Raw genomic sequence first — 27954 nt, 5'->3', positions numbered from 1 at the left:
GGCTATAACCGAACTACACCACGGTCACATGACTTCACGTCACCACCAGGAAGCTAAAAGCGGACAAGTCGCCGTTTTGAAGTCTCGTTTAACCACTTGTTAGCAACCGCCTGTTTTACGATACGTACAAGCATACAAATTCACCAGTGGGATATTAACGAACATATTTCATATCATGCAACAAAACCTTGAAATCTATTAAGCCAGTGTTGACCATTCCTGCACCGCTTTATTTAATATGCAACTGACCACTCACTTAAGCCCTCCCTCGAACAGTGATTGTCCAATCATAGCTTAGCAACTGTAACTAGGCATGGCAAGTCGGTCGTTGGATTTACACAGTGTTTATGGGACTGTTTTTAAAGAGAGCGCCTACTCTTTATATTAAACGTTTGGAGGGTTGTAACTTTTTTTTTATCCAAAACCTAAAACACGAGAGAGAGTGCGAAAAGAATTGAGCAAAATGTGTTTTTGTTTGACCTTTCCTCATATCTGTGTCTTTTATGTAGATAATCGACTGGTGAGGTTGCTAACTTTCTGCCTCGGACTTGTTAGTTTGAGCCTCATTTTACCAACCAATGTTGCTAGCAATTATCAGTGAGCATACGTTGACTCAGAAATGCTGGATGCTGTATAGCAGTCAGATTGTAGCGGTCAGGGTATCGCTGGGGGCAGGGCTACACGACGGCGACCCCCGGGGCCTATAAATCACTTGCAGTATGCATGGAGCTCAATTACCGCTCTGGAGCTGGAACCAAAAGAGCCCAGTGCTGAAAGAGGAGCCAAGTAAATAATATTGCACTGAGTCCATCACTGCTGCTCTCAATTCTCTGGGAGAGTCAACGATGGGCACTCGGAGTGCAAAACAATAGCCATAGCTATTTAGGAAAATAAAACTTGTGAGCAGATTCAATATTTTAATGCTAGAATAAATCGTCATTTTTGTTCATGAAAGTAGACTAAGACATTTTTTTTTATAGTTATGTAAATTTTGAATTTAATTGAAAATAAAAATGTGTACCTGTGGCTTACATGAAACCAGTTTAAATTGTCTTTAATAGTCTAGAAAATGAATGTAATTGACAGTGTAAGTGGTCATGGCTAAAAAGGGCCGCAAAAATAGTTAGCTGAACAGAAGGTCCCATTTCTCCAGAGCCGGTTGACAACACTTCCTATTAATAGAGAGGATTGTCCTTGGGTATTTTTTTATAAAAGGAGATGGGGTGTGAGAGTGTGCATGAGGAAAGTAAGGCAGAAGGGGATAAAGCTTTCTCAGAGAAGACGGACAGAGAGAAGCTCGTATTACAGCAGCCTCACGCGCCGCTCAGCTAATACGTCAGACTTCACCTATCGGCTTGTGTCACCTTCTCCAAGTCTCCTCCAAGTCTCCTCCATCCTTCTCCGTACACTTGGTGTCACTTATTACATTTATCTCCGTCTTTGTCTGTTATTTTCTGTACATTTCCACAGTGCTTTCTACGCACACACACACACACACACACACACACACACACACACACACACACACACACACACACACACACACACACAGAGACACACACACACAGAGACACACACACACACACCATGGCTATTTTTAGCATGCTAAGGGGTTTGAAGGTAGAGTTGTCGACCCCTTGTCTCACCCCAGCTCCAGGCCTTACAAGGACCCCCCGGCGAACACCGTTACCTAGCAACCAGCTGTGTTTGCACCTAAGCTGTGAAGGTCCAGCGCACGACCTGCACCTGCCCTTCATCATCTTAATTATCAATGTCACCGTCCCTCATCCTCCTTCATATAATTAGCATTTTGATCGGGGTTGGCAGTGCTAATTCAGCAAAAAGGAGCGATGAGAAGTTGTGTCGACTGTGTGTTCAGCTGTTTTTGAGTGCGGACTTATGGGTAATATCCGTATAAAGACTTACGGAGATGTCAAGAAAATGACATGCAAGCCATTTCATCTTTAAAGAGTGCAAAGAGAAACAAGCTCAGTGAACAATTGCTTATTAGGAAATGAATAAGGAAACACACAGACATCATCATGGTTTTTAACATTCAACATTGAGTTTTCATGATTCAAGCAAAGCGTAGTTTGCTATAGGGATGCCAATAATGAGCCGTTTAACTGTGATAAACAAAACTCAGAGGAGCAGCTTGTCATTTGAAGGAGCTTAGCGCTGGTCCTCTTTCAAGGTCACCCACCTTAAGTTAGCCTAAGCTGTTGCTAACTTCAAGGCTAACCCCTTTAACTTAAATCATTAACCGACATGCAGGACACGGGGGCCTTAGCTTGTGTCTCCGCATTGGTCCGCATAAGGAGTTGTAGCATTTATTCACCGACAAACAAACTACACACACTGCACTGGTACATTCACAGCTACATTACCAATAACTTGATTGTCATATTCGGACAAAGATGAGAAGCTCATTACTAGGGGTGGGGGAAAAAATCGATATTGCAATATATTGTTGTGCTCTCTGTCGCAATAAATAAATCGATACACTGACGGCAAATATCGATATTTTGGGTCTACGGGTTTTTTTAGACTCCCGTCTGTGCGTCTAAGAGTTTACGGTTCTCCGGAGCGGATCCGCGGGGGCCGCCCGCTGCCCGGGGGTCGGTCTGAGCTCCAAGTGGGTTTCACACAGCCTTGAGGGCATGAGTGCCGACTTTTCGGCCGGGTTTGATTGCCTATTTACGGGCAGGATTCCGAGCGGCGCGCTAGAGTTTACGGTTCTCCGGACGGAGCAGAACTGCGGGTTCGCGGTGCGTAATTGTAAGCGTGGCCGTGTGCTGGCCGGTGCTGTTGTGAGCTTCAAGCGCTTTTCACACAGCATTGAGGGCATGAGGACCCACTTTTCGGCCGGGCTCGATTGCCTATTTACGGGCAGGATTCCGGGCGGCGCGTGTTTACCGTCCGCCGGAGGGTCCGCATGTGTGGATCCGCGGAGCCGTGTGCTGCCCGGTGTTGCTGTCAGCTCCAAGCGGTTTTCACCCAGCTCTGAGGGCATTAGGCCCGACTTCCCAGGTACTGGATGGGTGAACATAACTCTGCACATAATTGGTTGCATACGGAAATGTGCCCAATATTTCATTTAATTCTGATGTTATTCTTATCTTGTTTAGCTATTGTTAAACTAAAACGGGCCCAAGTTTACATAAAACAAGTTGCTACTGACTTTTCAGTATCAGAAAGCACTGTCCTGGTTTACATAAGACATGTTATTAATGTTCATGCACTTTAATGTGTCCAGCTGGACAGTGTTTATTCATTTGTACATTGTACGAAGTTTGGGAATTTATTTTTTTTTGCATATTTTTTCTTTTTCAGTCACATATCGTGATATATCGTTGATGAAATTTCTTGCAATATATCGAATATCGCAGATATCGTGTATCGTGATATTATCGTTATCGTGGGCCAAATATCGTCACAGTATCGAATCGTGAGTTACCCGTATCGTCCCACCCCTACTCATTACCGCTCTATATGAAGCTGCATGTGATACCAGCAGGCTGTGATTTAACTTAACACAAAGACTGGAATGAGGGGGAGATGGTTACGTAAAACCATAATGTTAAAAAGCACAAGACTCTTGCCAGAGCCAGCATTAAATTTGTCTTCTCTGGGCTACTGTACTGTTGCATGGTGCAATTCTTACATTATACACTAATGAAAACATAGTTTGATTATCTTCAATTTCTGTTAATAGATCCCCTAAATGGTACACACTGGCCCTTTTAATCCAATTATAAAAGTAATTATCTCTACAATCAGCTTTGAAGTTATTATAACACTCACACCTTTATTCTAATTACAATCAAATGCATCTTTACCAAGATTCTCATAATAGCCAATTATAACAACCATCATCATTATCTTTCCATGCCAAGTCACCATTTTTATCCCATTTAACCATCATGTCGGTCAGTGTCATGAAGTCCAATTATGTTAATTATCCCACCGGGACACAGATGGAGCAGAGATAGTGAGCTGTGGGTGTGGTGGCGGGGCTGGGAGGAGAGGGGAGGAGCAGAAAGGTCGAGGCCATTAGAAGGAGACAGCTGCTGGAGACGGAGTGACATGTTGGAGCTCAGACAGTCCTGTGAAAAACAGTGTGAGGGCATAAAGTATGACGACAACACCACCACAGTATTTGGCAGTAAATTAAGGGTCAAAATTAGAAATGAAATAAATTGAGATGCAGAAAATATTACTGTTGTGTAGTGCCTTCTGGGAGTATTTGGTCTGCAATAATATTGTTGGCCACTTGGGTGCAGCAGAAAGAAGCTGTGAACACAATCAATTCTCCATGGTTTGCTCGTTATAATAAGTCATGTGATCCATTGATGGTATACAAATATAATCTGCATAATTATGTGCACCTTGTTGCACTGGATATATTTATTGCTGTTTGTGGTCTTTGTTGTTTGATGCATATTTGTAAGATGAAGTGTTTAGAACATCACATTGCCACATTTACATTCTGATTATTACCTTATTTTACAATTTTCCTCACTGCCTTTTGAATTATTGATTCAACATTATTTTCCATGAAAAACCAAATTTATATAGCCTTTAGAGCATCAACCTTTCAGAGGTATGTCACACACACAATAGCACACCAGCAAACTGCATAATGTTGTGTTGACTGATTTATTACAGTATAGAAATCATTTACTTCTTACACAAGCTACAAAAGGTCATATAATTAAATCATTTAATAAAGTACAGAGTTTCTTTTTTAGATATACATTGTCTCAAAGTTACACAATCATTGTTTTTTTTTAAGACATTGATAGAAATGTGTAAAAAATCTCATTCCTCACTAGAGCAATGAAAATATTCCATATGCTCCAAATGTGGACTGAAGGGCCATTCATAGCAGAGATGATGACAAAGCGAGGACGGTATAAGTTACTCATAATAAACTGTTCACATTTAATAAAAGAGCATATATAGACCTCTTTAGAACACAGTTTCCTGTTTAAAGCCATCAGCAAGGAAGCTCATAGAAATAATTATATGAGGAAAGTAATGATGTTTACTTTATTTTGGGATCATATATGTTTTTTTTTTATATTACAAAAAACGCCCTTTAACATGTGAGCTGTAATCTACACAAAGGAAAACATTACTGTTCTGTCAGATGTTTGATCCTAAACTAGAGATATGTGATGAACTGATTGTCGGGCTGGTTTAACTCCTGTGGTTGAAGACACGGATGTTTTTAATGTTAGTAGACGGAAAAGCAGACGGAGGAGGAGGAGGGTCATTAAACATAGCATAATGATCAACTCCTCCTCGTTCCCACAGGCACCAGACTCTGGCCAGCAGGGACTGTCAGCGTCTACACACACACACACACACACACACACACACACACACACACAGTCCAGTTCTCTTTCATTGGCATAAACGTCTCTCATTTTTAGTAGCACATTTTTATGGGTTATAATAACAAGAAGAGTAATAATAAGAAGAATACTATATATTACAGAATGGCTTGATTTGTCTGATGCCAATAGTTAAACTGCTTTTTTAATGTCATGATCATAAAAAAGAAAAATATCTGATGTCTCTTTTGTAAGAATCACTGAGCTGACATGCCCTATAGGTTGCTGAAGAGTTCGTTTTTCTTGGTCCAGTCCATGGCCGGGGCTCTCTTGTTGGAGCGTTTCTGGTGGGCGAGCTCTTTGACCTGCTGCAGCGACAGGTTGAGTGCTGGAATGGTTTCCGGGATAAAACCCTGAATGATGACACATGTTAGTTAAACTTAACATCCTGTTTTAAGGTCATATATGTGTTGTGGGATATTTACGGGGTTGTACCTCAGGTGGGGTGTTGGCGGGCGGGGTTGTGAGCGAGGTGTTGGACGAGGCATTGGATGGAGAAGGACTGATGGACAGCTTTGAGTCCCTCTCTGCCTCTCTCGCACGTCGACCGTTCACCTGGGAACACAAACACCCATCAGCATTGACATTAACCTTTACAAGGGAGTCACATGTGAACAAGCATAATCGGGAAACTATTATTCTTTTGTTTATCCAGCATTGGTGCAGTACCAGATCTCACCACAGGGGGGCAACCTTGGATTTCAGTTGGTTTTTCTGTTATAATAAAGTTTGAGTCACCTATGAAGTGTCCAATGTTTCTGCACATTTAGTGATGGAATCACCGATATGTGCTATTTAGGACATCTGTGGACTTTCCTTGGAATATGTCGGGGAGAAGCCAAAACTTAAAATGTTGCTTTGTTAGCTTTTAGATGTGAGATTCTCTTCTGGCTTCTCTTCCTGGTTGAATTGCTCATCGTGTCACTTAGATAATTTCCTGCCTTCAGTGTTCTGTCACAGTGTGAATGAGTTGCAAAGGTTGCAGGCTAAGCCTTTAAGTTCTTGCGGTCTCATTATAAGTAACTCTTAGTATCTCCTGTCATATTAAAGGATTTCTAACCTGCCACCCTTTTAAAGATCGCACTTTTACCTCACCGACGACTCCTTCCTGCCCTCTGCCCAACCCCTCCCTCTCAGCTCTTCAACCCTTTAACAAGCATCTGTTACGCAACAATACTAGGAACATGTAACTTCGCTGCTGCACATACAGTCCCTGAACGGGAAGCCCGGGTCAGGCTTCACTTTGCATATTTGGCCAAACGCCCGAGGGAAGGCAGCCGCAGTCGGCACACTAGTTTCTTTTAGTTTGTGTTCTCTTGCCTTTATACAAGTCTGGAATCATATCTATCTTACACTTTAATTTACAAGTCTAGTGTGTCCACCTGAGAACAAGACAGTCTGGTAAGCTGAGAGTCATTCCTGTGAGGTTAGAAAAGCACGCAAGTTTGTCTTTGTTGGAATATACGCAGGATTTTAGAGGAGTTGTTTCGACATTTTTTGGAAATACATTTATTCTCTTTCTGGTGCAGAGTTGAAGTTGAAGAATGATACCACTCTTACAACTGTACTGTAAATAAGTTACAGCCAACAGCTACTTAGCTTAGCATAGCATAAAGACTGGAAAGGGAGTAAAATGGTGATGTCGTTGTTAAGGTGTGTTCAGCCAGAAAGTGTTTTCATTTTTAGCTATTTGCATCATTCGTGTTATTTTGACTCCTGCTCACCATTTGTATTCATTTGCAAACACTCATGCAAAACCAACGTACAGATGTTAGCTGTAAAGTTAAGCTAGCTAAAACTGAATATTTCTTTACATTTCGGCTTTTGTTGCATTCGTCGGCCTCCCCACCTGAGGTACAACCCCGTAAGTGCTGGCCAGTGTGTCTCATTGGGACAAATACATCACCAGGATTAAGATGAAGCTGCCACATTCTTCATAACTCTTCAAGTTTTTAAAATGCCTTTTATACAATACACAATAAACTGTGAGTCAAGCTACTTTGCCCATGAAATACATTTTATTTGATATACACAATCTGTCCTCGGTCAAGCACTTTGAAATCATTCAGAGTTAATGGAGTACTAGCTGGGTGGGGTGTTCCACGCAGCAACATACAATGAATGCCAGAAGTCTGAGACAATCGCAGGAAAGTCCGTCCAGTACACGTCCCTGCGATTAATAACTCACTTAAGTTCTCTGATGTGGCAAACCACACCTGCATGCTAAAGTGCTGCGTGTGACTCTGAAACCTCGTTTGACCTCGGCCTGCTGGACCGAGAGTGTGCACAGCAGAACTATTATAGTCCTCATCGGAGGCTCCATCAGAGAAGAGGGAAGTTGCCGCTGTTGGAGACCGACGGCTCTTCACACACTTCAAAGTTCAAACCCCACTTCTGGCTGCGCTTTAAAGCAGATCTCCAAACCAAGGGGTAGCTCTACGCTCTTTTAAGTGTCAACCTGCATTTGTCCCTCTGTCTGTGTGATCATCTTTGCTGCAGGTGCAATCTTACCTTCTCCTCCATTCCTCCATTAATGACGGGCTCCGGCAGCGGACCTGTAGGCATGAAAACGACACAAGAATCAGTCGATGCACTTTATGAGACCTGCAGTCCTTCAGCGCTGCACCATCAGCTCCACTCTGCTGGATCAAGAGTCTTTCTGCAGCTCACCTTTCCACCAACACTTACTCTATTACATAGGGCAGGTATGAGCAGATCATCTATTATTTACACGTGGTTCATCTTCTGTGAGATGATGCTCATCCTGGTCCCCCTCCTCCTCCAATGCATCCACAGAACCCGCTACATATCAGATAGCTATAGAGGAACTTTGCCCTGCAGCTTGTCCTCATCAGATACGTGGACGTGTAGCCACATTTGAACACAAATCTAATTTTTGAGAGATGCTACTGTAACTGCAGACAGACATCATCACAGATCCCTTACCGTCCATCCCTCTGAGCCTCTGCACAGCCGAAAAGTGTTACTAGCTAATGATGATTATTACTGGAGATAGCAGCTGGTCCTCCGGGGTTATTCTGAGATCAGAGTCTTCCTCAGCTTTTGCTGTGTGTGTGCGTGTGTCCCTGAACCTGAGAGGAGCCTCCTCAAGTCCAAATACAGCTCCAGCTCTGGGCTGAGAGGCCACTTGGAGTGAGCGCCTTGGAAACCAAACAAAGCTGCTGGCGAGCCAGGCTGCCCACTGTATGAGTGTGTTGACGTTGAGAGTCTCTCTAGGCAGGTGCCCTCTGAGTGGGCAGCATGTGACGTGCATGCAGTTACCTGGGAAACACCTCAGTGGAATCTGTTCCCTGTAGGGCATTCATTTTTATTTAAATTTTTTTCACAGCGGATTAGTTTAAGAGTACAGGAAATTCAGAGACTTTTTCCCTGGTTCATCGCACAAAAGCCAAAACACAGGACTTGTCGACCATGTGCTAACTAACTAATTTATTAATAATCAACCCTGGGAGCATTCTTAAAAACATATTAACAAATATCATCTAAAGAAAAATCAATTTCTTCTCTCCTAGATACAGAGGGCAGCAACTTTTCCCCGATTCACAGTCTGTTGCCATGCCAACAGCTGGCAGCAGCATGTTTACATGAGGGGTCTCATGGTGCAGAGTGGCACTCAGACATTTGGCCAAGTTCACCACACACACACACACACACACACACACACACACACACACACCACCTGCCCTTACACAGAGAAGCCATAATCATAGACTATACTGGGGCTCCCCCTGGGGGCTGTGGTGGGTATACCAGCACCTGTGTCAGGTCAAAATGCCTCTTGAGCAAGGCACTGAATCTTTTACCAGCATCTTTCTGGGTTGAGACAACCTTCCTCTTGTTTGACATTTTTCAGGAGCTCTCGGACCATATCTCATGGTCTTCGTCTATGGCTAGAGTTATCACAGGACTGAAATGTCATCTTCCATGACATCTGAGTGAACTCCATCTGCTGATGAAGGCCATGAGATGCAGTTTAGAGGTCCAGAAATTGCAAAATGTTTTTCTTGCAACGTGCTATTAAAATTTTGTGAGGGAGTGATGCATTTTAGCCTTTACACTTTACAAACCACACTATTAGTCAGTGCGATCCCACTCTGTTCTGTCTGATCTGATCTATTTATGTCTTAAAGATTAACTTTCTCCCCAGGACATCAACATGGGGGGGTGGCTCAGCATCTTTGTCTATGTTTCTTGGCAGGGACAGAAAGGAAATGAAAAGAGCCATGCAGGATAGAGCGAGACACAGAGATAGAAAGAATTAAAGGAGGAGGGGAGAACCGAGACACTGTGTGGCAGACTTTTAATCTGTTGGTGTGGAGAGGAGGACAGGAGGAGGCGGCGTCTTGTGTCTATAACTGCGACCGACAATGAACCCGGGGTGAAACATTACGAGCTAATTGCAGTCACTGACTCCGTCCTGGCCAGACAACCGCTCTTAGTGATGGTGACGTTGTTTGAGTGTGTATCCTCTCACCGGTGAGGTGGTCCGTGGCGGGGGCCACTCGGCACCTCTTGAAGAAGGCGTCCGTGTCGGGGTCCACCACCAGCAGACGTACCTCCTTCCCACCGGCTTTGATGGCGGCCACAACTTCTGAATGTGACTTTCCTTCTATTGACAGATCGTTCACCTGAGGAAAAAAAGATTATGTGAGGGTTTTTTTTTTTTTTGTACCATGGTTTGAAGGATTCAAATACAAAAACATGCTGTTGTTTCTTCTTGTCTTTGTTCCCACACAGAAGTGAACTAACTATGTTATCACTGTCAAGGATTTCTTTCTCAATATTATCACTTTGTCTGCCAGAGGCTCCAGGGCAGGAAATCCTGTGTGTCCACACACACACACACACACTCACACACACACACACACACACAAATGGCTGATTCGTTTTGTTTTAATGTGTGCTTTTAATCCACTTGTCTGCATCGCGGTGGTACTTGACTCTGTGGAATACAGTAACTCGACATTGGCTCACTCCACACCAGCTGAGTGTTCTGGGATAGAATCACCATGGGAAAGCATGTGAGAAATGTCTCAACGGGTGTGTCTGCGTGTGTTTAGGCCAAAGGGTGGACCTGCACGTCTAAGCCAGTCCCACAGAGGAAGCTGGACAATAGCTGCTTGGCCAGTAACAGCAGTAACAATGGCTATCCGCTCCCCACAAAGCCTGCACCTCAGTGGGTGGTGCGGCTGTCTGGGGCCCGCTGGGGGGACTGGAATCCCCTCATACAGACCCCAAACTCTCTTGTACTTTTAATCCCTCTGTCCTCTTTCTGTCCTCCTCCTCTTGTGGTTCTTCCTTTTCCTCTAGTTTGTTGTCATTCATTTAGGAAGTGAAGGGATGATAGTGCACATGAGCGGACATGCCGCTGCGCTGATTTCATCGTTTGTTAAAATAACGTGACACTGAATGAGTGAGACACTTTCATTGTGTGTTGAGATTGCCACTGGGTTTTTAAAAACAATGTAGCTAGCACATGACGCACGTTTGACTTTATAAAATTCAGATGAAATGAACCTGATCAGCCTCGTTTGAGAAAAATAACTCTGGATATTAGTGCATTTTCTAACATTAAGGACCGAATCATTGAAATAAGGGCTAATGTTAACATTTGGAAGTTGATTAACCTAAAAAAAAATAACAAAATATATATATAATGTATATATTTCCTTACTTTTATTAATACCATTATAATTACATCTGTTTTTCAAATATTATAGTTATTATAAAATATTATATTTTATATCCTTCGTCATTTACCTTTTAATAATTCACCATTATACAATTTTTTTGTCACTTTAGTTGAACAACATTGTGTGTCTGCTTGTCCACTCCTTTCCATTCCAAAAACGTGTCCATTTCAGTGAGTTAGCGCCACCTAGCCCTAGCAGCTTAGCTAGCTACATTTCAGGAGCAGAGCAGCTTCGTGGCAGGCACGGCCCGTTACAGGTCAACACTGATAGAGACAGGCAAATATAAAATATAATACTAGTCATAATGTTAGTGCAACTGCCATTGTGTTGAGCATGACGGTATTAAAGTCACTTATTTTCTAAACTTTTGAACTATTTTAATGACACATGCTGAGGATTTAAGACCCCACACAGCGTGTGATAGTTCACAACACGTTCCTCTGAAAGCCCACGACCTCTGAGGACCAGGAGACCTGAGTCACTTAGATACCACTGGAGAATACTTTGTTGTGGTGGATGTGAATACGTCAGATTACTTAAACAGTATGAAATGACTTGATAGATATTTTAATTGACGTTGAGCATCAGTCATTGATGCATCTACAAGGTAAAATTAACAGTGTGTAAGAAGAGAGAATAGTTTCCAAAGAGTTTTAAGCATATTCGGTCTGCGTTTAATGAATAATTTCACAGTTGTGACAGTACTGGGTACATTTTCACACCTTTTAACCGATGAATTAGTGGAGCACTACAAAGGCACAGACAGAAATTATAACTCTTCTATGTAAAAAGTCTTTCTATGTTGTAACATTTTGTGTGTAGGTGAGGCCTGACTACACGTCACGCCATTCTTCTCCATTGTTATCCAAGTTAAAAACAAATCGCTTCGGGCTGCGTAGAGCGGAAGTATGGCAGACTAATCAGGATGGATATTTTTGTTTGACTTATCAGTTACTTCTCATTAGGATGACTCTATTTATTAAGAAGTTGAAAAGTACATTTCCTTTACAGTACATTAATGTTTCTTACATAAGACCAAAATGTGGCATTCTGTTTAAGGAGTTTCTAAAAATCATCTCACCAGAACAATACTGTCCTTCTTACTGCAGTGCACTGAGCTACTGCCTTATTGGCCTGGTGGAAGTACCTGTACTATCCTGTCCTTGGACAGCGCGCCTGCCCTCTCTGCTGGAGAGTCGTCGTCCACAGCTCTGATGTACTGGCCCGGCCGCGCCCGCTCGCTGTGCAGGTTGAAGCCATATCCGTTCGGCCCCCGCTGGATCACACAGAGACGTGGCCTCAGTTCAGTGGACAACACCTCCTGCAGGAGACCAGAGGAGAGAGAGAGAGCGGACACAGCATGTTAATACACTGTTGTGTGACCTGCATCAAATGGACCAGAACATCAGCGTTTGAAAATACCTCCACCATGGGTTCAGGAAGAACGAGAGGCACGAAGATTACGGAGAGCTCCTGTGACTCGTTAACCATGAATATAAAGCCGAGGTTGAACATGCAGGTGGCTGCTGCATGCTGCCGTGTTGTGCAGTGAGTTTTTAACGCTCGTGTGTAAACTGAAGCTGCTGTTGGACTCAACGTGACTCCAAACTGCTCGCCAGGAAGGAAGAGGGTCTTGGCGGCATGTGATTGGAGGTCTGCTCTGAAGGTTTGTGGAGAATTTGGGGAGGGGGGGGGGGGGGGTCAATCGGCGCTGCTCTAGCCTTGAGGAAGGGACCGGTTCCGGTGTGGTCCGCAGCCCTGCTAGCTCCAGGCTCCAAGGGAGGACAATGGAAGCTGGGCTCTGACCTCTGACCGCCTCCCCTCGCCCCGTCCAGTCCCACTCTGGGATGGCAGGAAGAGTTAGAGCCATATTGTCATCCAGGAAAAAACTCAAGCTCGACTCCAGAACCTCCCTTCCGCTGTGTGGAAGAAGCAGGTTCTTTATTTAGAAATGGGGCCTTTTACTGGCTTTGTCATCAAAGGGGTCAAAATATGAAATAATGGCCCTCCGGAGCTCAGAAGAGAGACACGGCACTGGTCAAGATAATCTTTGTCAGTGTGACCGAATCTGAGCTGACACTCCCTCAGCATCAGAGGGACTCCTGCCCTCCGGCAACTGAACCCTCGAAGACAATGAACAGCATCTATTAATAAATCTGACTCACTTTCTACAGAAAATACTGGCAGGATGCTGATTGATTAAAGCTACTTCAGAAACTTCAGAACATCAATAGACATAAATTAACGATGGACGTTATTATACTGACTCAACCTTTTTCTCTCGTGAGCAACTTGGCACAAGCAATGAGCGATTGTCGCGTCACTGTATTACGTAAGACAATGGCTCTAGGCTAACGCCCAACCCAGCTCCGCTCTTTTTCTCTCTCTCAGGTTGAGCACCTGGAAAAAACACACGTTGTAAACTTTGTGGTGGCTCCAAATGAGAGTAAGTGGTACACTCCAACCGGGAACTTTCCTCCAAATCATGTGATATAAAAACAGCATACTGCACACATTACAGTTTGTTTACGCCTGTAGGTTTTGATTCCTCCCAGCTGAAGTTCATTTGGACAAACAGCCATTCTTAAAGTAGGGTGGCTGGGTTGCTCTTTCCCTTACAGACAGACGAGCTTCATTATAAAGAAATGGTGTTGCTTTATAAGGATAGTTGGGCATTTTGGGAAATGCTTGCCTTTCTTGCCAAGAGTTTGAGGGTACTCGATCTTCTCTCTCCCAGCACGAAGGCAAAATGTCTTAGTATTCCATTCAACTCCACCGCTATACTACAGGCCTTTTTTCATAATGCTAAAATACTACAGTGTCACACATGCATGATGTACTGTAATGCTATGTTCACACAACAAAAAACAACTAATTGCAGAAGTGTTGCTCAAGCACTTGTTGCCGTGGTTAAGTTGTGTAACAGCACTAAATACTGATCAACTGCATTTTTTAAAAAGAGACGAAAACATATGAATAGTTCATCACCAAAAAGTTGATTTTAATTGGATTTGATTTGTAGTCTGTCTCGTCCGTCACACAGCATTTTTAGCTTTATGTCATCAGCTTCCATTGAAAATTGCTTGACTTTTGCTGTGTCGCTCCTCGTAGTGTGAACGCAGCATAATACATTGCATCTAACGGCAATTTTACAGTGTGTGCTGAACATCCTGCTGATCATATGTGCTCCTGATAAGCCACTACAGCCAGAGCTTCATCATAATGGCATCTGATTATAGAAAAATCATATCTTTGATTGCATGTGTCCTTTACTTTCTCAAGTGTCCTTTATGAGTCCTTTGAAATGTTAAAAATGCAATCCAAAGTACAGACTGAACAGATTTTTCTTTAAGTTACCGGTCAGTTTAGTTTTGTGTTTGTTTATTTCTGACCTTCTCTGCTCTGAAAGTCTGGAATGAACTAACAGAGCTCTCTGTCTTCTGCTTTAGCTGTGTGAAGCACTGAAGCAAAGAACAAGATTAATGCTAGAACTTAGGGGGCTCTCGTTCCCTCTAATGCACTCTATTTGATCTATAATGGTGCAGATGAGACTCTGAGTGCCATCAACACATGCTGCAGCCTTGGCATGAGACTCTCCGACAGTCATCGGGTGCTCTGGTTGACGTTAGGCGTCCCTGTGCAGGGAGAGGGAGGCTCTGGCAGGGACAACAGAGGAGGGTTTGTGTCTGAGACGAGTGCAGGGCTGAAGAATCTCCACGCGGGTCTGAAATCTGTGGAATCTGCTGAACACACAAACCAGGAGGGGAACCAAGGACGCACTGCTTGTCAAAATGTGTGCTTGTGTATGCGTGTTTCATGTGACACGATGTAAGTTAATGTTACAGCAGAAACCTGTCATCATAGATACAGCTGCAGAACATTTTTGGAACGTTCTGTAAATTACAAACTTACAAACCACGACACACAAGTCTGTGTTCCCTTTTACACAGCATGTACGACTAAATATTTGTTTCAGACGGGCTTAGTTTTGGCCTGAGGTCAGCTTCATTCAGGTACATTTGTATACTGCCTCTTGGACTCTTTATTTTGTTGAGAGTGCTTCCCAGACTCTAAAACATGGAAGGAAAACACAAATTAATTTGTCTACGTGTGCTGCTTCCTCAGATTTAGTTGGTTGTTGTAAGCCTAAGGCAGGGTGCTGAAAATCCTCTTGTAATGTGATAGTTGACCTTCCACGCTGAGACCTTCAGTATAACATTATCTCATCAAAAGTCCTGTTCTTGCTTGGTGATCACAAAAATAATCTTGATACCAAATACAACAAATAATGGTAAAATATTTCTGACCATCAAGGAAATAATTTAAATCACTCTCGCTTTGAGTCTTGTTCAGCTCAATGCTGTTTGTATCATTTTAAGATCAAAGTTTCACCGTTTTCTATTGTGTGAAATGTTCCTTTTCGGCCCACAAAAACTCTCTCAGTGACACAAACTTTCCTTAGAGGAGGGAAGTGTTGCACAGGAAGTGTTGACACATCTTCCCTCAATATGCTTCCTTCTGCACTGCTTCAACTTCCTGACATGAAAGATGAATTCAAATACAACACACACCCAATCATATGCACAAACGTACTCTTGGAGTGAAGAAAGTGTATTTGACATCTGACAAAAGGATCCAGACATCAACAAGCTGCTCTGAAATAGTGGTTAGCATGACCACGATGCAAGTTTGGTTGTCGCCATCTTGGTTTCTGGGCGTTGTCCTCTCGTTTTTTTGCTAGTATTTGATGGCAGGAAGGAGCTAAGTTTTTAAGGTCACCAAAATGTTACAATTAGCTTTCATGAACTGAAAACATGCTGTGAAAGGGTTAAATTTGTAAGACAAAAACAACCCTTTGGTAGCGACCTGTCAATCACAATGTAGCCCCGCCCTAAAGCATACCCGGCTTTATCGTTATTTGACACTAAATGGACCATAAAACGACTTGAAACTAGCAATTGAGACCATTAACTCATGTTAACAATGTTGAGTGAGAAAATAAATGAAGTGAGAAACTTTTTGCAACCAGAGAATTCGCCCCCTGCTGGCCATTAGGAAGAATGCAAGTTTAAGGCACTTCCACATTGGCTTCACTTTTCAGAACCGGAGATTGCCATCTGATATCTAGTCTTCATTCAGAGCTAAAGATAAGGTAACAGCTTAATGTTTAATGTACACACGAGTGATATAATTCTTTGCATCTAACTAAAAAAAAGAACAAAATAGGCATATTTCCCAAATACTTTTCTCTTTCTCTTTGTCATCGAGGTCCATCCTACTTTCACTGCAGACATTTTATATCTTGAAGCTTGCTCTGCTCTCAGACAGACTTCCCCATAAACTTTTAGTGGTTGTTTACACTTTGAATAACTGCACAATGCCTGTTTTGTGCATGAACCATTATATCTCACTAATGTCTCTGCACTCTGAAATGATACATGGCTATTCATGATTTTATTTCCCTTCAGTGACACAGATTGTGATGTATCGCTTTGCAGTGCATGCACGCTGTGTATCATGAAGCCATTGTTTTCTTGAATGATGTACTGTGTCTTCATCCACAGCCACAAACACGCATATCATTTGTGGTAACTCAGTTTTAAACCTAGTCATCAGTTGAGTTTTACAACTGAGTTAATACCATATTGCTCAGTATCAAGTGTAAACTGTTGTAAATATTCAACTAACAAAGGCAACTTTTAACACTGGCTTGGGTGTGTCCAGAGTTAAGCAACACTGGACAGTCTAAACAAAGTGAAACCTACTCTGATCCTCCCGTGACCTTGCGTCATATTTGTTTCTTGTTTCACTGAGACCCACGTCTATTGTACCGACTTCACTCTATTGTCTGCTGTTTCCAAGCCTCTTATTTCTTTAAGATACACCTACTTCAGGCAACTAATGTGGGAGTCGGGTTCCTATTCACACAGCAGAACACTTTGGCAACTTCAAATGAGCTTTGAATACCAATCACTCCAAAACAAAACCAGGGTCCGTGTTAATATTCTCAAAACGCACTTCACGGCCTTCTCATGAATCTCATTGCATCTGCTGCTCAGGCACACAGTTTCTCTGAGTGTTTACAGGTTCCTCATCCAGAGATTGATGTAACCCTGTTTTAGACTTTTCTGTATCAGTTTTTCCTCAGGAAGCTAATTAATAGATAAGATACTGAAGCAAACTTCAACATAACAGGCCTCTGATGCAGCTGCAGCACCTCCATACAGCATGTATGAGGAGCTCTTATTGCCCTCTTGAGTCGCTGAAGATGAAGCGCCCAAGTGCAAAATCTTTGCTCACCTATAGCTTTGAAAACAGCTTTTTTTTTTATTACCGAAGATCACAAATGTGAACGGCAGTTTGCCTCTGATCTGGGGCTTTTCTTAGGAAGCTCCAAAAACCAATCAGCGAGTGGAAAATCAGGGCTTAATTTGTGTAGAGTGAACTACGCTAGAGAAACAGCATGCCCATATATATATGAAACCAAAACCAAGTGAATCAACACTTGTAATGTTAGGGGAAACCCTGATTTTCATGAATTACATTCACATTTTTGCAATTCTGTACATGTTTTCATCATCACAGAAATCCCAGGGCCTTATTGCTTATTTTCTATACTTCATGTTCGTTTTATGGTCATGTGATCGGTATAGTGGCGCTAAATTTAAAATGACCAAAACCAGCAGGATTCATCCTCTGTAGTTCATGAATATGTGTACCATTTTTTTTTATTGCAATCCATCCAACAGTTAGATCAATTTGGATTAATTTGGACCAACATCAGCCGACATCAGCATCCGTAGAGCCGCGCTGCTAGTGTGTTGACAAAGAATCAAAATATTTCTGCATAAAAGGAGCAGAGTTCTGGTTTCTGCCTTCGACGTACCAACAGGTGAGCGTCTTGACGAGCCAGATGGATTGATTTGCATCTTCTTAAACCCTCTCAGGAAATATTAAAAGGCAGCCAACTGCCTCCATCATATCCATCCATCATGTTTATCACCCTCTGACTCAGCCACTCGTCTCGCGTCTGTCAGGCTCTTCTGCTGATTGTGTGCGACAGAGCTGAAGCTGCAAGTGGCATATAGAGAGGTGTGTGTGTGTGTGTGTGTGTGTGTGTGTGTGTGTGTGTGTGTGTGTGTGTGTGTGTGTGTGTGTGTGTTGCGATGCCAGAGGCTGCAGCTCTGCCACTCAACATGTTAGTTACTTCATATTTTCCCCATGCTTTGCCAGCAGACTGATTTTTTGCTACTGTGTAGACCTTAATAAAGGAGAACACATGCAGGACATCTATGACTGTAGGCTTCCAGCAGCACAGCTTTGGCTCGCTGACTCAAAACTAAAAGGAAAAAGGAAAAGGTCACATGCTGTAATTTTGTGATTTACGTAAACACCTCACTGATGTATTTCAACATCCGGTAAACTTGCGAGTCCAGCAAAGCGTCAACTGAAACCTGTCGCCCTCAGCTGCTCTGTGCGTATGTCTTCTCTAGCAGCCTCTTTTTCATCTTTATACATCACTTCCTCCTCCTGCTGCTTACTTCAACCCCCCGTGTCGCTGTAATAAAAGGGCAGCTCCCCCGTGACTTTAGGCCTCTTTGATCAGCGTAAAGAATAACCGCTAAAGTGACACGCTGCCAGGCACTGTGGCTACTCAGTGACATGACAAATCATAGGCCTCCCCGCTCCTTGTGATTATCATGTGTAGTTTTTGACGGAGATTAACAGCCTCAAGGACAGACTTTAAAACCGCCGCTGCACAAAGTCTTGTGCTCTTGAGTGTAAGGAGCGCACCACTCTGTCAGGCAGGACGGGGGTGTTGGATTTCAAGCTGGACCATTGAACCAGCTGCGAGGCAGGCGCAGGGGGGGGGAACAAAGCACCCTACTGTCCCCCCCCTTTCATTTGAGGATGGGACAAACTGGATCTACAAAAGACTCCAAAGAAAGGTTCTGCTGAGGGTTCCCATTACAATAGACTCTTTAGGGAAAAGGCCTGAAAATAGAAAAGTAGTGTCAGTCATCACAGCAGGGGTAGAGGCACTGATAAGACCAAATGGAGTGGTCTTGATTACCAGAGGGGCCTGGGCATCTGTGAAAACAGAGCTAGCAAGGTCTGCTGTTCCTCGAGCGTCTTCATCTTTAGCTCCTCCACTCTGCGGCCTTCTTCTTTTTTTTTAAGTGATGATCGTTCTAGATCATCTCAACGCCGACTGACAGTTTGGTCCTATCACAGTCGACAGGTTTTATCTCCTCGGCCAGTCTTCCTGTCCCCGACCCTCCACCCCTCGCAGACCTGAACCCAGCGTCAGCTCTACAACCTCAAATACAAGTTTCTCTCCCAAACATACAGCGCCTGCAGTGTTTGGTGTAGTAAAAGGCATTGAGTGAAAGAAGGGGAAGGCAAGTCAGAAAATAAAGATGTTGAGATATGTGTTACACAAAGAACCACATTGTTACGTTCAAGCAGAAGTGGCAACATGATGTGGTCACACACTACATACATTACATTTCCTCTGTAGCATACAAGCAGTCGTTAAACTCCACTGTTTCATTGCATCTACAGTGCTGAGGGAGCTTTAGGTCACAGACCAACACATCATTTGGTGATTCAAGAACGCGCCAGAGACAAAAAGTATTTCTCATGTACGATACAATGTCTACAATCCCAGACACTTGATGTTCCTAGCAGTTAGTGGAGCACGTAGGTGGGTGGGTGATAATGAAGTCAAAGGCGTCAGCAGGGACAAGAGATATTATTGAGGCTACTGTTAGTAGAGGAACATGTCTAATCTGCTCTTGTGCGATGGGTTCTGTGACACAGATACAGGAAACTCAGTGGCTAAATGCTAACATCAGCTAACATCCTGATCTTAAACAGTTATCTAGGGATGTTTACCAGCTTGCAAACATTTGAGACTGTGTATTTTGGGATGGATTCTTCCTGCATGTCCTTAGCTTGCTACCATCCAGTGTACGTTCATTAATAAGCTCTGTCTTGTCTCTTGCTGTGTCTTGTACGGTAGGAAGGGAGGTGGCGGACGGCGGGGGTGAGTCTATTTTAGGGCGAGCAGCCAGTAACCCCCCCCCCCCCACCGGTAGGGCGCGGCCCGCCGGCTCATTGTCCGGCCAGGGTGGTGAACCTTCAGCAGAATGGAGTGGGAACTGGAATGTGGCATTGTGGAGTCTCCGTCCAGTATCCCATGGGACCCTATCACCAGCACCCCACCCACCCTAACCCCCACACAAACAGGGTTCAGGTTCCACCCCTGACCTGGGCCACGGTGGTCTTGACGGGACAGTGGTGCTGTTGTTTGGACGGACGTCACTGAGAGGTTTTACTGACAGCGCTATGATTTACAAAGACAACATATCATTGATTACTTGTTCCCCTCATCAATAGAGTAGTTTATTGTTCTCTTGTGATGTGTGCAACTGTATACCCTTCATTTGCTTAAAACACAGTTACAGTTGTGCCTTTTGGCAGTTTGGCGTTTAAACAATTACACATACAAATTCGTGTGAAACTGGTGACCTTTTAAGGGTTTAGGATGCTTACCATGAAAAGTTGGAATCTGCTTGCAGACCTTTGCTACGTGTCCTTCTAACTCTTCTCTCTCCCCTTATTTCCTGTAATCGCTCTGCTGTCTGCCGATAATAAAACAAAAAGGCCGAACGCTGACCCCGAAATACTCACAAAAAGGCTAAAGCACTGTCCTCACGTTGGCACACACTGTTCCTCCAATGATGGTGTTTCCTATGTTCTCCTCGCCTTTGTCAAATAGATGTTGTAATGACTTGTGCGTGACTCTCCTGAAATAACACTTGTGATACTCTCACTATCTCGAGCGACATTTTGTGATAGTATTGTGTCATGAGTGACGCTGAGATTCCTGCCCAGAATACACACAAAAACAGCAACGCCAAATGAAAGCTAACTCCTGGTGGTGTTTAATAACAGTATTAAAAATATGGGAGTGTGGTTTTGATTACTTTACCATCTTTTGTACATTTTTGCTGCTGGGTTAATATAGCAGTCCAGTGATGGATTTGCAACAGTAGCCTAATGAAATACTTCTTATTAAATCTCTTTGCTATTTATCGTCTTACCACCCTGCACATACGTGTTACATAACATGCGTTCTCATAAACATACAGGTGCAGGGAAATGGGTTACATAAAAAAAATGCACAAATCTTTGAGCTGAAACACAATAAAGCCCCTGACACCGTCTGTTTCCCCTGAAAAAGCACAGCTCGGCGATCAACAAAGAGCAGCGAAGGGTGACTCCCAAACTTTCTCACATGCACACACACACACACACACACACACACACACACACACACACGGTTAACATGAAACAAAACAAACGCAAATGCAACGCGTGCCCAAGCGTACTGTACGTGCAAACGTCAAGCGACCGTGTGTAGCAGGTCAGAATGACTCATGGAGTAAATCTGATCAGACACACACACCGACTGCTCTCCGTTTACCCGAACAATACCTGGCTTTGTCGCAATGGCTTCGGTGATAAGCAAATCAACAAACACAGCTGGGGATACTGTTTACTTTACTGATTCAGTGTCTGTCGCTCAAACGACACGCTATTCAACCAGTCATGCATTTTATTTATCATGTTTCCTGTTTTCATTGCAGGCGTTTAGCTGCTAGCTCAGACAAACGGTGATGGCTAGCTCTCTCACCATTCAGCTGTAGTTTTACTGTCCTGCTAAAAAACACTTTGAATCTTTGAATCTTGAATCTGCTCCGAGCTGCAGGAACTGCAGGTCAGGAGGGTGAGAAGAGGCAGGGTTTGACAGCTAACTAATTCTTTGGCCTTTGTGGCCGTAGGTATCTTTTTAGCAACAATGAAAAATAATAATTATGGTGTTTAATTATGGTTGACATTCATGAACTGACAGTAATTAACCCAAATAAACCCCTAAAAGTGGCGAGCATGTTTTTAGTTTCGGCAACCAAAAGGTGATTCACTTTTAAAAGTCAGTGTTGAGCTTTGAGAAGGTGAAGAGGGGGGGGGGGGGGGGGCTGGTTGATCTTCCACCAACAACAATGACAGGAAACCGGCACAAAAGTCCTGGGGTCTGTGCACAGGCCAAGAGTCCCACAGACAGCAGCAGGCAGCCAGGAACACACCCCTGGCCATCCTGGCTCACATAGCTACTATAGGTGGGGCCGTTTCTGCCTCTCGTGCGTGACAAACAAATGATCATCGAAGGCTGACGTTTATTCTATTAACAGAAAATTGCACCCACAGGCTATTCCTGAAGGTGTTGCGTCAGATGAACGGGGACGGTTGACTCTGAGAATTTGTGATTCTGTCCCCGCTGAAGTAGATATGACAGTACAGAGACAAGAACGTCACATGGATGTGATGTACCACATAAAAAAAATATGCCACTGTGGAAAACACCTGGTTAACATTGGGGTTTGCTTCAGGTGACAATGAAACGTGACATTAAAGCCAGTTCAAGGACCATACAATTATACCGAATCCTCCCACACAACAGATTCAGGATCATTTGTTTATGGGCAACATAATGTTCCATATAGTTAAAGGGCCACACTTTCTAAGTAAAGCCAGTGTAAAAAGCCAACCATGTGTGGTTGAAGTCTCCAAGCCCTTTAATGAGCATCTTTTATACGACTGTGCAGATTAGAGGCTCAGATTAGAGGAGAGAAGTGACAACCAACAGGCATATCGGCACAAAGACGCCGCGTTGTCTCATTCCAGCTCTCTAAATGCTGTGAGTGTCCTCGATCTCAATACTGTAGCGATATTACACACACTCACACTCTTAGAAACACCAGATCTCATCGAGCCGCAGTCGATTTCATTTGACACGAGCGCTCTTCCTCTCCTGTAATTAGTGTTTAAAGACGGGCTGAGTGAGCAGACATTCAGGAAGACTCTCACCATCACACCCTTTTTTTTTTGTTGAGAGAATCTAGTGGGATTTGTTTGTTAGCACCAAAACAATTGACGGGTTAGTGCCGTCAAGAACTTTTACAACCACAAGGACAAAATATGATATGAGTAATTTCCTGGCATTTAAAATGGTATAATTAACAATTAAGCAAATAATCATCACAATTATTGAACAATTAAAGGATAGGTTTAAATGTTTTCCCAACGTGTGTTAGAACAACAGGTCACGCACCCAAAACGGGTTCTCCTTGTTGTAATTGTTCCACTAATTAATTGACCTGTTCATTGAACGACACATGCTTCCACTGTAAGTCCTCATTGAGAAAAACACTGTTTTATACCACACTGTTTGGAACTCATTGGAATATCTTATAAAAAGGCAGTAAAGACAGACGACACATCATCACAGCCACAAATGCCTGATGGATCTAGATCTTTGTAATATGAGCTGAGAGCATCCGCTGTGACTAGGGCTGGGTATTGTTTAGAATCTCACGATTCGATTCGATTTCGATTCGTTGGGTCACGATTCGATTCAATATCGATTCGATTCGATATTGATTGAAATGCTTCGATATCGATTCAGTATCAAGTAGAAATACACAAGTAAGAGTACCAGATCATTTTTTCAAATAATTTATTTAGTTTCATGCCTTATGAACAGCCGTGGTATAACTCATAGCATGATAAAACAGGACACTGCTTACACTGAACTACAGTGCATGTAACGGGTTCACACCGGCCGCGGAAGCTATGGTAGTAGACAGTAGTAGTGCAGATATACCGTTGAAATGCACATATTTGTTTATCTACTCTTCACATTTATTAAATGTATTGTCTCTTCCTGTTTCCCAGTGCGAGTTGAGATACACAACTATGATCGCATTTGTTAATCGCGGAATTTATTTTGAAAATTGCTTTTATTTTGAAAATTGACCGGATTGTCTCGTGTCTCTTTGTGTGATTTCCTGCCAGAACTGACGCGTTCGCTCGCGGCACGCGCAAAGAATAGAGCAGACGCCGAAACGATCGCTTCACAGCGCGGGACGGCCGCGCCTATTCGCGGCGCTCCGTGTCTGGTGTGAACGACACTATCGCTTAACAAGGGCGCCGAAAGGAAGCGGGCTCCGAAAGGAAGCGGGCTCCGAAAGGAAGCGGCTACGCGCCTATTTGCAGCGCTTCCGCGGCCGGTGTGAGCGCTGTACTCACACCGGTCGCCATATTGTAATGGTTTGGTCTAGTGCGGCCCCCGTCCGTACAGCGCGAATCACACGAGGGTGGCGGTCACAGCGCCCCCACTGGCCAGGGGCTTGAATCGATTCAGAAAATGGCTGAATCGATATTGAATTGCGGGGAAAAGAATTGCAATGCATTGCTGAATCGATATTTTTACCCATCCCTAGCTGTGACCCCACCGCCCTCAACGATAGCAGCGTAAAAACATCACCGCCTGGACAACAAAGTGACCACCTTTGGAACCAATGATGTGTGTTTTCGTTCCACGATGACGACAGCGGCTCCCGGGCCGCGTTCCACGTTTTGACCTCCATTTTTTTTCGCACCTCCCCTGTCTCACTTTCGCCTACCTCCATCTTCACACATACGTACACTCACACATCAGCGTAGCCGTGGCAACCATCAGCGAGGCTCCTCTGTTTCGGGAGATGGCATCGCTCTTCGAACCCTCTTTTGCGTTGTTTCAAAGTCTGCGGCCAAACAGGCGGCTGGCGGACGTCAGCGTGGCTGTTAACCAATGCTGTGTGTGTTTGTGTGTCTGTAATTGTGTGTGTGTGTGTGTGTGTGTCATTGGCTGGGCCACAGGCCTCTGGCACAGGAATGCCGGACAGGATGTTAGGAGAAAATTCCAGAAAGAGTGGAGTCACTGCAAAAAAGAAATACACCCTGAGGTGTTTCTGACTGTAACATGGAGACACCCTCTAAACAGCATCCCTAGGGTCCAATTTACACACTCAGACACACGCTACTGTGTCCTCTGTCCCCACAATACTTCTGAAGCCTTTGAAATCCTTGTATACGCCTTTACATAAAAAAGACATATCCAGTAGCTTAGGGGTGCTGCCATTGTTTGTTTCGGCGCTCCTTCCCTCTGGATTGCGTGCCAGCGTGAATCGTACCACCACAGCTCCACTAGGCCATCTGCGGAGAGCCCCGAGAGCAAACAAGGGAACAGTTGCTTCATATTCCTGGGTTAAACAACATAATCCAGCTGAGCTCAAGGGCTGTAGACAAGTGTGGGCCCTTAATACCAGAAACATCACTCTGAAAGGCCCCGCATGCTCTGCCATATGTGAAAGCTGTCATTACACCACAGTGAGCGGCCACCTATGAGAAATGCCAAAGCTTCAGTAATGACAATGTGGCGTTTCAGACTGTGCTTTTCCGTTAAACCGCTGGGTGCATATAAGGAGAGGGAGTCTGCAAACAGGCAACGGCATCAGTATGATCCTGAACAGTTTTCCTTGTTTACCCCACTGAGAAAATGGAAAAAATAATAAAAAAAGAATTTGAATATGATGACGAAGCAGACAGAGCTGTATTTGTTTTTCTATTAATGATATAGGGAAGTATTTGGGGAAACGATTTGCATTTTATGTTTGTTTTTTTAATCAGTTATGAAAGTGATACCTTTCTAATTTCAACTGTAATAGAGCTAGAGCTCAAACAGTTAATCAAACAAATAATGACTCATCTTTGATTAAAATAATCATCAGTTGCACTCGCAAATGCAACTTTTAAAGGAAAAGGCAGTCATTTTTGGGAAATATTCTTACTGGTGTTATTTGCTCTTTTTTTTAATACAGATTTATACTTATACTAGCTTTTCTTTGCAACTCAATATTCAATATATATCACATTACAATGACCAAAATACAATCAATCTCAATAGATGTCACTTCAAAATATCTCCCAACTTGACTCCTCGTCATCACTTTGCCATTAAGTTCAAAGTGTCGCCGCCCTTTTGACCTCTCTGACCCTCTGTCAGCTTCAGAGATAATCATAAACATACACAGCAGCACGGGGGACTTCCTGCTTATAACTCCACAATTATAACATTGTGTGGAAAAGCTTGTTGGAGAACAGTTTAAATATGACTCTGTAATAACTGTACAGGTTATAGTATCTGACCTCAGGAAGAAGCAGAACATGCGTGCAGACAGCGGGGTCTTTTCTACATCTGCTGCACACTGTGGCCCTTCTCCTCACCTCCACCTACAGTCTTGTAGTGAGCAGCAGAGCTAGACACAGACAGAAACAGCCTCGGGGGTAAACATTCAGGATGCAGCGAAGGGCACAGATGTTCCAGACTGGAGGGGGACCCTCTTCTCCTCCAGTGCTTTTTAATGAACCCTGGTCCAGAGCTCACAGCCGTAACACACACAAATGAGGGCAACCACATCATCAAGTGGCCACTGTGGAGTGTGAATGAGCCTGTACTGTTTTGCAAACATAAGATCAAATGTTTTAAAATTCATTTAGTGGGTTTTTTTGTGGCGATTTGAAAAAACACTATTTCCTGTTTTTTTACTGTGGAGGCTTCAGCAATGTCAGATATTTGTTATGGTGGTTTTCTAAAGGACGAGCACGGCGCCACGTCTTAGCGAAAGAGTCTGTGTGTCATTCACGCCGATTTAAGGGTGAACCACGTGGCATCGCTGTAATAACAGAGGCAGTGTCACACTGTGGAGTGAGGGGACTGAACCCCAGAGCTGATCCAGGTTCTTGTTAGTCCTCTCGCCTACAGCAGATGACCGGCCAGCTGACCCTTGCCCACAGCCGGGCAGCATGTGGGTGCAGCAGCCCATGTCACCCGGGTTACACACACAGAGCACCTATTCTCTCTGGGAGAATACTCCCTCGGTGCTGCATACAGGAACTTTAATGCAAGCATGGGAGGCTCTTGTGTTAGTGACGTGCTGCAGGAACTTATCCTGACTTTGACTCACCTTCTCCGAGTTGATGCTCAGCTTTTTCTCCACGTGTACGTGCATTTCTCCGTTACTCTCCGGGACCGGCGTGGACTCCCTGGGTGTCTCCTCCCGCTCCTCCTCCACCTCCTCATCCCCCTTGGCGCGCCGCTCATCCCCGTTTACTGTCCCGTCCACCTCCTCCTCTTCTTCTTCTTCCTCCTCCTCCTCCTCCTCCTCCTCCTCGTCGAATGGCAGCGGGACACCGTCGGCGACGTACTCCTTCAGACACTTCATGTTGTGTTTCTTCAGCAGCGTCTCCGTGTCCGGGTCCACCACCACGAGCTCCAGGCGGCCCGGGGTGGCTCGTATCCGGGACACGACCTGCTGGTGGCTCTCGTTCTCCACCTCGTCCCCGTTCACAAACACCAGCCGGTCTCCGGCGCGGAGCCCCGCTGTCTCAGCCGGGCTGTCGGGCTCGACTAACCGGATAAACTGCCCCGTCTTACCTTTCTCCCCGTGGAGGTGGAAACCGTAGCCGTTGTCCCCCTTCTCCAGCGTGCACAGCCGCGGGCGCAGATACTGACGTTTGCTCGGCATGTTAGGCTTCGCTCGCCTTCACACTGCTGAACCGGGTCTCAACGTGCTCGTGTTAAAGTGGAAACCTGCTCGGGATGCTGCTGCTGCTGCTGCTGCTGATGAGGTGTGTGAATGAGTGGTACCCCTTCACAATAAAAACACGCGCCCAACCCCCGCCCTCTAGAGGAGATAAGTCCGTGGGAAACGGTGCTGCTGTTCGTCCCACTCTCCGGTCCACCTCCACCCCAAAGTCTGACTTGATCCTCACACTGGTGTAAAATCCTCAGCGTGACTCCTGCTGACCAGAGGGCTGATTAGACTCTCTCAGCTCCCTCTCACAAGTAGAGAGGCCACTCAGGAAGAGGGAGGTGCGTTCACGGACCAGCC

The 27954-nt window shown here is 44.3% G+C and overlaps 1 protein-coding gene across 1 annotated transcript; it reads right to left on the bottom strand.

Annotated features, from left to right (window-relative positions):
• Window positions 1-4645: 4645 nt before the first annotated feature.
• nherf1b (NHERF family PDZ scaffold protein 1b) lies at window positions 4646-27897 on the bottom strand. Its single transcript, XM_084037694.1, has 6 exons — window positions 27028-27897; window positions 12261-12434; window positions 9895-10048; window positions 7911-7954; window positions 5835-5954; window positions 4646-5752 (listed from the first exon to the last, which is right to left on the bottom strand). The coding sequence occupies exons 1-6, from the start codon at window positions 27586-27588 to the stop codon at window positions 5615-5617; spliced, it is 1191 nt and encodes a 396-aa protein (XP_083893820.1). The 5' UTR covers window positions 27589-27897; the 3' UTR covers window positions 4646-5614.
• Window positions 27898-27954: the final 57 nt, after the last annotated feature.

This window comes from Eutrigla gurnardus, assembly GCF_963514095.1.
Source record: "Eutrigla gurnardus genome assembly, chromosome: 20".
Taxonomy (NCBI): Eukaryota; Metazoa; Chordata; class Actinopteri; order Perciformes; family Triglidae; genus Eutrigla; species Eutrigla gurnardus.
Note: the sequence above shows the minus strand (reverse complement) of the source record. Positions and strands in the feature narration are given on the sequence as shown.

Bases quoted from the DNA above. Each gene is read 5' to 3' on its own strand.
- nherf1b (XM_084037694.1), bottom strand. From the start codon at position 27,588: ATGCCGAGCAAACGTCAGTATCTGCGCCCGCGGCTGTGCACGCTGGAG. The intron at 12,435-27,027 runs GTGAGTCAAAGT...GGTCTCCTGCAG, and splicing joins TGAGCATCAACTCGGAGAAG to GAGGTGTTGTCCACTGAACT. The intron at 5,955-7,910 runs GTAAGATTGCAC...TTGTGTTCCCAG, and splicing joins ATGGAGGAATGGAGGAGAAG to GTGAACGGTCGACGTGCGAG.